The sequence below is a fragment of the Daldinia vernicosa genome (assembly GCF_022497035.1).
Source record: "Daldinia vernicosa strain CBS 139.73 unplaced genomic scaffold F5Y00scaffold_21, whole genome shotgun sequence".
In the NCBI taxonomy this organism is placed as follows: Eukaryota; Fungi; Ascomycota; class Sordariomycetes; order Xylariales; family Hypoxylaceae; genus Daldinia; species Daldinia vernicosa.
Genome location: NW_025953937.1, coordinates 119,959 through 132,600, shown reverse-complemented (window position 1 = coordinate 132,600; position 12,642 = coordinate 119,959). Strand labels below are relative to the sequence as shown.

General features: G+C 47.0%; 4 protein-coding genes across 4 annotated transcripts; 3 read left to right on the top strand and 1 right to left on the bottom strand.

Moving 5' to 3' along the window:
• Positions 1-999: 999 nt before the first annotated feature.
• On the top strand, positions 1,000-2,520 carry F5Y00DRAFT_68787 (uncharacterized protein). The gene is made up of 4 exons (XM_048014014.1): positions 1,000-1,319; positions 1,388-1,476; positions 1,584-1,840; positions 1,914-2,520. The coding sequence occupies exons 2-4, from the start codon at positions 1,402-1,404 to the stop codon at positions 2,182-2,184; spliced, it is 603 nt and encodes a 200-aa protein (XP_047865149.1). The 5' UTR covers positions 1,000-1,319; positions 1,388-1,401; the 3' UTR covers positions 2,185-2,520.
• A 1,397-nt stretch (positions 2,521-3,917) lies between these two features.
• Positions 3,918-7,793, top strand: F5Y00DRAFT_235959 (HECT-domain-containing protein). The gene is made up of 7 exons (XM_048007654.1): positions 3,918-4,331; positions 4,461-4,483; positions 4,555-4,593; positions 4,657-4,762; positions 4,821-4,954; positions 5,035-7,075; positions 7,129-7,793. Exons 1-7 carry the CDS (start codon positions 4,297-4,299, stop codon positions 7,226-7,228), a joined length of 2,478 nt encoding a protein of 825 aa, XP_047865147.1. The 5' UTR covers positions 3,918-4,296; the 3' UTR covers positions 7,229-7,793.
• F5Y00DRAFT_68750 (uncharacterized protein) lies at positions 7,333-7,793 on the top strand. Its single transcript, XM_048014013.1, has one exon. The coding sequence runs from the start codon at positions 7,436-7,438 to the stop codon at positions 7,721-7,723; it is 288 nt and encodes a 95-aa protein (XP_047865148.1). The 5' UTR covers positions 7,333-7,435; the 3' UTR covers positions 7,724-7,793.
• A 568-nt stretch (positions 7,794-8,361) lies between these two features.
• F5Y00DRAFT_68742 (uncharacterized protein) lies at positions 8,362-11,538 on the bottom strand. Its single transcript, XM_048014012.1, has one exon. It carries the CDS (start codon positions 10,909-10,911, stop codon positions 8,944-8,946), a length of 1,968 nt encoding a protein of 655 aa, XP_047865146.1. The 5' UTR covers positions 10,912-11,538; the 3' UTR covers positions 8,362-8,943.
• Between the last annotated feature and the right edge of the window lie 1,104 nt (positions 11,539-12,642).

Sequence of the window (12,642 nt, the reverse complement as noted above, 5' to 3'; positions counted from 1 at the left end):
GTATTAGATAGTATATATGAACCCCCTTTTTGAATATAATAGGAGAAATATGAAAGTATATTATAAGATAGCTAACCTCAAGGCCCCCTTTCTCTTAGTTGAGATCCTGCTAAGCACAGCTACCGCAAGTGCTGGTTAGCGAGCAATGATCTAACCACCAAATTTGAGATGATCTATGGATTTGGTTGGAAAGTCGAGTAGATTTACGTGATATGGAATACGGCAAGACACTTGAGCTGGGTGTTTGCTTCTATGTATATATTTACCACATATATTAAACATCGGGAAGAATACTCCTGAAATATAGGGTCATACAAACGTGAACAAGATAAAGCTCTATTAGAAGGCATCTCGGAAGTCTTTATAATCGTCCATTCAAAGAGTTTTGATAAACCATGTTTAGACTTGCCTTGTCACCTAATATATTAAGACATTATCGGCTTTCACAGCTGTAAAGCATATTTAACTTAGTTGTACCGGTTTACCCAACTCTTCTACTATCTCATTCCTCTGGTTTGGTTTCTATACGGCTTCGTGTGACTTTACTGTCACTTATGAAAGAGTTCATATGCACGGTGTTCGTAGAAGAAGAGTTAAAGTATGCGTGACTCACTGATATCCGTCTAGCAATAGGCTTTATTGACTATAATTCAATTCTCGACAAGTGTTAATGTAACTAAGCAATATAAACTCGTAGGTTCTGACGACCGAAACTGTCTCCTACCTCTTTTTGTAATGCCAACCGTGGCTGCCGTGGATATCAGTTACTTTAATTTGCTACCGCTGGTACTTGCATGTACCTAATGTACTCATCCGTCTCACTCTTGCCGAATCGGACCCACCTACGCCGCCCACACTGTAGGTAGCCCAGGCAGCTAAAACGCTAAGAAAACCTTGGAAAGCGCACGGGCATCGCATCGATAAAAAAGAAAACTGCAAGCAAGGCAGGTGCATGAAATGATTACATAAGGACCCATCCCTCTGTTACTACGTACGGTCTACAGTTTACCTCTCCACTACAGCTTTTGGAGCTCTAGAGACGGGAAGCATCTAATTTGCCTTGTTTCTAGCGCATTTGCAACTAACGACCCAAGTCCTTTGAGTCCCAACCAGTTAATTCGTTGACGCTTGCGCTTTCTTGGGTTGCGGCATACCGATGCTATCAAGTCGCCGATAAGATTTTCTTTTCTCGGTCATCATCTTTTCGGTATCCTGCATTTGTTGCTATTGGAAACTCCATCTTGACAAGCAAAGCAACCAGGCTATCGCCGAGCTAGGGAGGGGTCAGTCTTTTTATTTTTATTTTTATATTTTTACAGGTTCGCCTTTATTGTACCTACGCGTCCCATATACTGCCGAACCATACTAACGTGTCTCGGGAATACAGTCACGTCAAGCATCATGTCCGACACGAATCACGACGAGCGCGATGTCGCCGGAGAGGACCCCCTGGTCAACGAGGAGGGTAATGATGAAGTGCGCCTTCCCTTTCGATCTCAGTGTAGACAGTTCCGTTGAAATATTCAATACAAGAGGGGTATTTGTTAGATCTTATCGGCTAATGGGAAAATGCTTGCGCATAGGAAGAGATTTCGGCAATGAAGAAACGCGTCGCCGAGATGGAGCAAGAGGCGGCTAAGCTCCGCGAGATGCATGCTGCACTAGAGGAGCGAGGACAAGAGGTCTCAGAGGACAGATCCGACGTTGATAGCCGAAGTATCTTCGTCGGAAATGTCGACTATTCTGTCTCTCCTGAGGAGATACAAGCTCATTTCCAGAGCTGTGGTTCCATTAACCGCGTCACTATCCTACTGGACAAGTTTACTGGCCAACCCAAGGGGTAAGTAAGACTGCTTTGTCTCTGCAAATCTCTTCTATCTTAGTTTGATCAAGCTCACATGTTTCTTGCATAGTTACGCGTACGTCGAGTTTACTGAACCGAGCCTCGTCGCCCAAGCATTAGTGCTAAATGATAGTGTCCTCAAAGGACGTAACATAAAGGTTACTCCCAAGCGAACCAATATTCCGGGCCTTAGCCGTGGTCGTGGTGGCCGCGGCCGCGGCGGATTCGGCGGTTCAGGACGAGGCTTTTATGGCGGAAGAGGTGGATTTACGCCGCGAGGGGGCTTCTACCGGGGTGGCTATCGGGGTCGAGCACGAGGCAGCGGTTTTAACCCTTACTGAGGTCGGCTTGGCTCGTCTTCTCAAGTCTTCCAGCCTGGCCCCCGAGAGGCCTTGAAGATCGCATAAGCGGAGAGGGGAAAAAAAAAGTTGATAATTGTTGACGCAAGGGAACATGGCTACCTACTTATAGCCTTGGATTCTATAGGAATTGACAGACGAATGTCAACTGGGTATGTGAAATGCATACAGGACTTTATTAGATCACCGACTTCGCAGGTATGGCGCAACGTTACCAGGTAGCGTACTTCACTATTCTTTTCTTCTGCCTCCATGTCCAAAATCAGGGAAGCGTTTCCAGGCGAGACTCAGCCGTAGAAAAAGGATAAGAACGTGGAGCTTTTGTTACCTTGACCTTGTTGCTTATTTTCCAGGCACGATTATTGCAACTCAAAGACGTCAAGAGAGGATAGTATTCATAATACCTAGCCTAGGAGATTGGTGGTCGAGGGACGATATGCGATTTAATGAATTCTGAATTCTTCGACGAGGAAAGAAACGCAATCTAAAGGATGCTTTTCCGACATGTATTCCAAAGCGGAGGAGCCTTAATAGGGTATGAGGCTTAAATAGTTCCGCCCTACCCCCCTGATAACCTATGTAATTGCTAGTTACGACAGATGAAAATGATGGTCGATATCAAAATGATAGTCGTCCATATACTGTCATTTGTACCTATCTACCTAACCTATAATCGTGACTAAGTGACCTTATCGTATGTAGTATTTCATATCCGTCATGGTCACATGCAAGACGAAGAGACTCGAGTCGGTCCTAGGTAGGTATTTTATGATTTATAATATTTCTCTAATCCGGTGCCTTCCGGAGAATAAATAAATACCTACATAGTGACATGATAGTGTACCGAGCGCAGAAGAGACCGGGTAACGGCACGGCCCAGATCTATACACTAAAACTAGGAGAGCCAATAAGTCCTGTTGTCCTGACCGTATTGACGTACTATCCTGGGAGCTCCCGGGGCTTAGACCCTGGGGGTATTTTGGAGGCCGCCGAATGGGAGAAGCTTCTATTATCAGCTCATACGCGTGTCAATGTGATCAAAGTCGAATGCATACGTAGGACTATGTAAGGTGAGATAAAGCTTGAAGCCCCCCTGTGGAGGGATGGTACATATAGAAGAATGCCCTTTGTTGTTGGGTTGCTTATTATATATTAAATATAATATTAAATATATTATGTAGGAAAAGGATAATATATCTCGAGAGGTTGGTAATAAACATAGTTAGCATTTTACATAGTCGCACAATAATCCCATTTTAATGAAACGCGAGGTACAACTTAGGACGACGAGAGTTGCGAATGCTGTGCTGAGGTGGACATCTAAAACCGAATTGGGTACGTGCACTATTACCTAAGTTACTCGAGTTATTGACGCTATGTTGATAAATACTTGTGTGGACTGGTTAATAACACTCTAAAAAGATGTATTAAATATCTAAATATACATGAATACATTTTTGCGCACGGGAGGTTCGATGTTGCATGCATTATCCTGTTTCCTAGCGCTTGCACAGCCTCAACTCAATAGATATGGCCACCATTGGACCGGATCGATTCAGCGCTATTCCAGTGTATTGCGTTTGCGTCTAGGTGGTGTTAGCGGTGTCAGTGATGTTAGGTGTATTAGGTCAGTGTGTTAGGCGTGTTAGGTATGTACATAATACCACCTAGGTACCTATGATAGTAGTAGTCATAATTGATCACTACGCCACTGTCGGCCACTGCGGCCACTATGTACGAATGAACCTATCACTGCTACCCACTACGACCTGCCTTAACCTCATAACTTTCCACTTGCTTAGTGGCTATTACCATCAAGACTCCACGAGGCTCACATTTCCGCTACCTTATTCACCCAGAAATTCAGACGAGGCACAGGGAGGGCCGAAGCAGAAAAAACCCAAACAATTTATCGAATTAAATCTTATCCGTATTATTCTATACACGTCCACCGTTGACCGAATACGGACGGAACCCCTCCTTTGGAACGGGGACGCCCAGGTGGGATCCGTGATCTAAGAGGTCATGAGAGAGTTGAGACGTTTGACTTCATTCCAAATTGTGAAGTAGTGAAGCAGTGAAGCAGTTATTAGTATGACCGCAACTCGTACTGAGCCAGGGCCTTCGGCGTGAGTTTGAAATAATCATGATCCGATCCTCTATATGGCCATATGGCCATATTATACAAGATTATGGTCATGGTCAATAGTTTTTGACAAGTCGATCCGCTAACTTCGAGTTTTATTTTACTCCTACAGCCAACCGAATCTGCGAGTCACGAGTGCGTCTTCTACCAACTCCAACTCCATCACCATGCTTGGCGGCCCATAGATACTTACCTATCTCTTCTAGTCATCGCTGCCGACGGCCTGTACAAGAGAGATGTATTCCGTATGTTGATCACTTGTCGCAATCTATATGGTCCAAGTTGTTAACCGGTCCCTTGAAATCCAGGTCTACCCGACCCCTTTGCCGTAGCGACCATCAATGGCGAACAGACTAAGACCACGACCGTCTCCAAACGTACCCTCAATCCTTATTGGAACGAGAGTTTCGATTTGTACGCACCTACCCCCTTACAAAGAAAATAACTAGCCGTAAACTTACCAAATCTATAGCCGAGCAACCGAGGACAGTATCTTAGCAGTGCAGGTCTTTGACCAGAAGAAGTTTAAGAAGAAGGACCAAGGTTTCTTGGGTGTTATTAATATCAGGATCGGGGATGTTATCGAGTTAGCAGACGGCGCTGATGGTATGCATAGGCATATTTATGTCTATTTATGTCTTGAAAAGCCACAAATTCCACTTGTCCAGGCTAACATTGTTTATCAGACCAGATGCTTACACGGGACTTGAAAAAGTCTACGGATAACCTCGTCGTCCACGGAAAATTGATAATCAACCTGTCTACGAACCTAACCACCCCTGCCCGCCCTACGCAGCAACCTCCATCAGCAAGCTCTAGTCGACCTTCCCTCGCCCCTCAGGTTTCTACTGTTAGCGCTAATAGTGCCTCTGAGCGACCGACTTCTTCAGCATCGGGTCCAAACGGACTTGCGCCAGGTACACAAATGGCTTTGCCGTTGAGGCCTAATGGCGCAAATCCGCCCGCGGTTAACGGCAACGGCAACGGCAACGGTGCACAAGCTCGACCTGGAGCTCAGATGAGCCCCTTTGAAGATGCCCAAGGTCGCCTACCTGCTGGCTGGGAGCGGCGCGAGGATAATCTGGGGAGAACTTACTACGTAGATCATAATACGCGAACCACGAGTTGGAACCGACCGACCCAATCCGGTACTTCGGCAGAGAATCGCGGTGAAAGAGAAGCGGCTACTCAGGTTGAACGTCAAAGGCATCAGAACAGAACCCTGCCGGAAGATCGTACCGGCGCCAACTCCCCGACTCTTCAGCAGCAGCAGCAACAGCAGCAACAGCAGCCGCAGCCTGCTTCCAGTAGCGGTTCTACACATAGCCCCGGTCAAAGTACTTTGATGCATACCGGTGCTACTAGTCCTGGTACTGGCGAGCTTCCGCCCGGCTGGGAACAACGCTGGACGCCCGAAGGTCGGCCTTACTTTGTTGACCATAATACTAGGACTACCACATGGGTGGATCCTCGTCGACAGCAATATATTAGAATGTATGGTGGCCAGAATAATTCTAACGGAACGATACAACAGCAGCCCGTCTCACAACTCGGACCACTGCCTAGTGGGTGGGAAATGCGACTGACTAACACGGCTCGTGTATATTTCGTGGATCATAACACTAAGACCACGACTTGGGACGATCCCCGATTACCATCCTCCTTAGACCAGAATGTGCCACAATATAAGCGAGACTTCCGAAGGAAGTTGATTTACTTCCGTTCGCAACCCGCCATGCGGATACTTTCAGGGCAATGTCACATGAAAGTACGACGATCTCACATTTTCGAGGACTCATTCGCAGAAATTTCACGACAGTCGGCAACCGATCTCAAGAAGCGCTTGATGATTAAGTTTGACGGCGAGGATGGTTTGGATTATGGCGGTCTTTCCAGAGAATTCTTTTTCTTATTATCGCATGAAATGTTTAACCCTTTCTACTGCCTTTTCGAGTATTCCGCCCACGATAACTACACCCTTCAGATCAACCCCCACTCCGGTATCAACCCCGAACATTTGAACTACTTCAAGTTCATTGGTCGCGTGGTTGGTTTGGCCATTTTCCACCGACGATTCCTGGACGCATTTTTTATCGGTGCCCTTTACAAGATGATGTTAGGCAAGTCGGTGGTTCTTGCAGACATGGAGGGCGTGGACGCAGATTTCCATCGGAGTTTGCAGTGGATGCTTGACAACGACATTTCTGGCGGTATACTCGAGCAGACTTTCTCTACCGAGGACGAGCGCTTTGGCGTTGTGACAGTGGAGGATCTTATCCCTAACGGCCGGAATATCGACGTTACTAACGAGAACAAGAAAGAATACGTAGATCTTATGGTCAAATGGCGCATTGAGAAGCGTATTTCAGAGCAATTCCAGGCCTTCAAGGACGGATTCCACGAGCTCATTCCCCAAGACCTAATCAACGTCTTTGATGAGCGCGAGTTGGAGTTACTAATCGGTGGTATTGCCGATATCGATGTGGACGACTGGAAGAAGCACACGGATTATCGCGGCTACACGGAGAGCGACGAAGTTATCCAATTTTTCTGGCAAACAGTACGGAGCTGGGATGGAGAGCAAAAGAGCAGACTGCTACAGTTCACGACGGGTACTTCCCGAATCCCCGTCAACGGATTCAAAGATCTCCAAGGTAGCGATGGTCCGAGGAGGTTTACTATCGAGAAAGCGGGCGAAGTTGGTAACTTGCCCAAGGCACATACTTGGTACGTACTTGATAGAAACGGTTTATGTAGACAAAACGCTAACGATAATACAGCTTTAACCGCTTGGACCTGCCCCCATATAAATCGTTGGAGGCGTTGCAGAACAAGTTAACTACGGCGGTGGAGGAGACCATGGGCTTCGGACAGGAGTAAAAAGGCTGTTCTAATGTTTCTTACTGCTACTACTGCTACTGCTGCTACTATTGCTGCTGTATATAGAACGATTAATGGTGTTTCCTCACTACGACAGAGCCTGAATTACGGACGGATTTTTGCATCTCATTTACGTGTCTTGGTTCAAATCCCCTTCATCTTGCTATTCTAGCCCAGCCGTGGTTGTTAGGGGAGAGAGAGAGAGAGATGAAGGTTAATAGCACGTATTATTTTTTATTTATTCTTTATTCTTTTTTTTTTCTTGTTCGCCGAGGGTCTGTGTACACAATGCCGCTAGGTACTCGTGAGATGAAATTAAATAGGGGACTCGGAGCGGGTTTAACATTCGTTTTTTTAAACTTCACGTCACATCGTATTACCTACACTATATCACATCGTACGGATACGGATACGGATATGGATATGGATATGGATGTGTTATCGCGAAATGTAGTAATAACCGAACTGAATCCTGTCGTAAGGGAAATGGACTAGCTGAGCGGGCGTTCTGAGCCGATGTAATGAGATAGATAGGTATCTGCTAGCTTCATTCTTTTCGTCCCGGTAGCTATGTAACTGTCGCGAGTACTATTGAATTTCTCTAGGTATGCTGCCGTATAAAATAAAAAGACTAGGCGCCCAAGTAAGCTGGGAGGGTGCTGCCGGGGTATTATACCGCCAATCAAGAACTTGAGGGATTTCTATTATTATTATCAATGACTGACGAGTACATACATACATAACACAGATCGATCGGTTCGATCTGGGGGTTCGAACGGCATATTTAAGTAAGGTATATACAGGGGCATATACCTACATACCTACGTTTGTAGGCGGGCTATACATACATAGACAGGCTAGCTGGCCGGCGAGTTTTCCTTGGAAGCTTACTCGTCGAATTTTAATCCAATCAGCTTTTCCATCCGTCTACGGTTTGATGGATGGGATGGGACGGATGGACGGATCAGAGAATTAAACGTTTATTACAAGTATTTGAGTAGGAGGTGCATACGTATAAATTGAATCAGCGTTAAGGACTGGTCTCTACTCAGGTCTTCAATTTGATAAGCAATCTATAGGGAGACAGACCCAGAAGGCAGTGTAGGCATTACGAGCATAGGAAACTTAATAGACAGTTTAACGTATTGAATTACTACTCTTATTACGAGAAACAAAGGGTGAAATCACTATTCGTTAACTAAGCAGATCTATGTTTGCTTGCGCAAGCTCTCAATATTCGATGGCTTCTTTATACAGTTTCGATATTATAGATACAGGAACAGCTGTCTATCAGCCTCTGTCTCGCATCCCTTCATAAAAAACAATTGTTGCTAACCAGCTTGCGCGCTGTGGAGGATAGGTGTATCAAAACCGGCAGTGCCTCCTCACACTGAGTGTCCTCTAACCTCTACTAATTTCAAATTGACCTATCAACCCGACGCCGCCGTGCTTCCCTGTTAACGCTGATCGAATCAACTTCGTAACCTAATAGACATGTTCTGCGTGAACCTCCAGAATACTGGCTCCCCGGCACATATCTTAAACTGAAAAAATTCGAAATGCAATCGTAATAAAAGGTGTATAGTAAGAGTGGTCATAAACGAATTCGGTATAGTCCAACGTTAAAAGAGTCGCTCAGCACGTCTTCTTGACCGCCAACCGACTAGTCCACGCAAAGATTGCATGAAAAAAATCCTGATTAAGAACTTCATATACTATCTTCGACCCCGTCTCTGATGTTCATTCCCATTCCCCTTGATAGGGCTGACAAAGGTGACGTGCTTACTGTCATCCTTACGTAGGCGCACCGTCGTCCCAGGCCCTGCGCCGGTAGAACCACGATGGTGCCGAATAGAACGTGCACCGCTATGGTCGTCTTCGATGTCGATTTCGTCGACATCCGATATGGACTGTGCCCCGATGCTATCATTCAGGTCTGATTCCATCTCCGAGTCGGCTTCCGAGTCATCATACTCCCCATCATCGCTGACAAGAGACGGTGCATTATTGCTGACGGCAGTATGAGGGCTTAAATCCACATCTAACATGTCGTCATCTACAATCATCTCTGGTTCGGGAGCTGATATAACTTGGGGAGCTGGGGTTGGCACAGGAGTGGCATAGGGAATATGCGAAGGGTGGCCTTTGCTACTAGGTGGTCGAGCAGTAGCGATAGCAGGTGACATTGTGGCCCTCACGGGGACCCGTACGAGGGACGGGGCCTGGCGTGCAGCTGCATTTTCAGCGCCATTACCGCCCGCGTCAACCTCGTCCAACTCATCATCGGGGGAGAAGTACTGGTCGAGGTCGATCTTGGCCTTAGCCTCACTGACCAACTCGCTCAGGTTGCCATTAAATCCTCTGCTTTGGAGTAAGCGAGATAGATGTGGAGAATCAGCTGAAGGTAAGAAATTTGGCTGCTGTCTAGGTGCCGCTGGTGCGCTCTGAGAATTCTTGGAGGCGCCGGGAATCGACGAAACGCCATGCAGTTGGCCCCGGCTGTACATTTCTAACGATTCCTGGATACGACGCACAACAGAGAAACAAGCCTCAGACTCGGACATAGCATTCTCCCGCACAAATGGATGGACAAGACCGGACGAAGGTGTACTCTGGATGACTGGTTTTTCTTCTCCTACCGTACCACTAGGCTCAGTAACCTCGATAGGATGGCCGCAGTGCACCGCAGCTTCCTCGTGGCTCTTGAAGTCCCTCTTGTGCGCTATTCGACAGTGGTTAATAAACCCCTGCGTACTTGAAAAGTTCTCGCGATGGCAATCAATGCAGACAAGTTTTACGGTCTTCCCATCAGATCGCTTTAGGACGCAAGGTCCGTTTTTATCCTTGGGAGGCGGATAACCACTTGACAGGGCTTGGAGCTTCTGACCTGCCGTACCCCTTACTGGTCGACCTCTCCCCTGGGACGCACCTAACTCAGCATAACTATTTCTCGTCGATCTACCGTCTATCGAATTCCTGAATCTTGAGTTCTCGGCTTGCACATGTGCCTCAGGCTGGATGCCGTCGAACTTAGGATCGGGTATGAGCCACTTGGCATAATGTCGCGCGTACGGACCCTCGGTGACGCCAAAGGGAGGTGCCCACTGAGGCAGCTTCTCGCCCAACTTCGGCTGCAAGGCTGCACCTGACCCATTCATTATATTCACCATATGTTCCGGCGTGGGAACGTTCTGTGGATACGGAATTAGATGGCACCTTCGAAGTTGTTCCAAAGCCACCTGGCATTTGGCAAGTTCTTGATTAATCAAGCGTAACTCGTCGTGCTTGAGTAAGATCTCAAGACTAAACTGTTGTTCGATAGCATCTCTAGCGCGATTCATGTCGGGCCTATTCAATACGGGCCACGATGCACGCCCTCTCTCCTCCTCTACCGACGACAAAGCCACCTTCTTGTGCGCCCTAAGGCTATCATAGTCATCATCATCAGTCCTTGTCCGCTTGAGCGCGGGTGAAGAAGCAGGCAGTTGCGACGCTATCGCGACGTTGCTCTGCTTGCGCCGCCTCGGGGTTGTAGGGATGTTTGTGGCGGCCGCAGTAGTAAGCGGCGACTCTGATGACACCCAAGGCTGCAGTGGTTTGCTGAAATCAAGCATAGGCTGTTCAACTTGTATAGTTTTGTCGCTTCCCCTCGAATCTGAACTCCAAAATCGGAACATGAGCATACCCGACGGGGAAAAGTGAAGTTTAATGGTTTTGCGCCCAAAGAGCGTTGTTGCGCGGTTGATTGTTGTACTTAGTCGGGGCGCGGATAGAGCAGACCCGGGCTGATATGCAACAATAAAGTTGGAAAAGGGGGTGGAAGGGGGGAACCTATCGCTAGAGGTGCGACACCAGATGGGCCAAATGGGAAGGCAAGGCTGACGTAACGACGAATGGTTGCAGGGCGTGGGTACCTAGTTTCCTCCCTAGCGCGGCAGGTGGAAAGTGTGCAAATCGGGGGGTCGGCTCAGCCGGCGGATGCGACCACCTCTTTTAGCCTGACGATGCACGCTATTGAACGGTCCTAGTCCTAGGCTAAGCAGCAAGCTAGGCAGTAAAGTAGGCAATCACTAGTACCCAAGGCAGAGGAACAAGAACCAAGGAAGCCGCACGTATCAAATAGGAGAGATACGGGCTCCTGATGGGTCGACGATGCGCAAAAAAGGAGCAGGGCTATCGCTGATGTGGCCACGGTCAAGCCCAACGAAACTTAGTCTGAGTCAGGTTCGTAATAGGTAGACGAGGAATGCGCGACGACAGGCCAGTAACAGAACAACGCAGTGCAAATGGTCGTAAAACGGTTGCGCGTAATTAATAGATAGTATGTAAGTGTAAGGCCGACTTTAATAAAAGAAAAGACTTTGCGACCAGGCGATAATAAAAATGTCCTTGAGGAAAAAAGAACAAGATGCGAAAAAAGGACAATGAGCGCAGTAAAACAGTATCAAATGGAGATACTGTAGACGGTGCGTTGGTATTAGAAGGCGCGTATGATGATCATCAGGGTGCGATTTATGCGACCGAGACAACAAAAAAATAATAAAATAAGGGCGGAAGGGAATGAAGTAAAGTAAAGTGGCGCGACCGACGGGGGGGAAGTATTAAAATTCAGCAAAGGAACGCGTGAATAGAACAAAAATAAAAAGGCGGAAGAAAGCCGATTATCATTTGCTGCGAGTATCTTTTTTTCGGATGTTGCGACAGGCGGATTTTCGCAGAAAAGGCAGCAGGAAAAAAAAATGAAAGGTTGTAAGATTGTAAGGTTTCTAGAGGGTGCGAGACGCAAAGACGCAGAGACGCAGAGATGCAGAAATGCGAAAATGCGAAGGTGCAAGGAAGTCTTGATTTCCTCGAGTTTGGGGTTTGGGGTTCGGGGGGCGTCGTAGGTTACCTAACGCGTGCGTATCTGGCTGTAGGTATGTAGCTTCCACAGTTCAATGCCGCTGCTAGGTTGCTGTGAGGGTGCTATGAAGGTGAGGTGTGATATAGGTAGTTCCTTGTTAGGTGGGTTGGGTGGGTGGCTACCTGCCTGGAGCTAGGGAGGTTAAGTGGTGGTAAGTTAGGTACCTAATGTACATACACGTTGTAAATTCACTTTGATATTTGATTTGATTGCCCGACAATCCGACGGATGGCTTTGGGATTTCTGGGATTTCTGGGCTTTTGACAAGGGGGTCCCAAAATCAATCAAATTCGAGTTTAATGCTGCTCTGAACCGACAGGGATTATTCCATTTGCGTTTCCAAGAAAAAAACCTATGTATCTCGAGGCGGTCTGTGCTGCACGGTAAAGGGGTCTATTTAGGTGTCCATCTGACTTGTGACCTGTTTGCATAATACTGTAAATATTATGCACGCATTACGCATAGTCATGAAAATGTACCCAAGTACCTAATTTGATATTCCCCTTCCCAT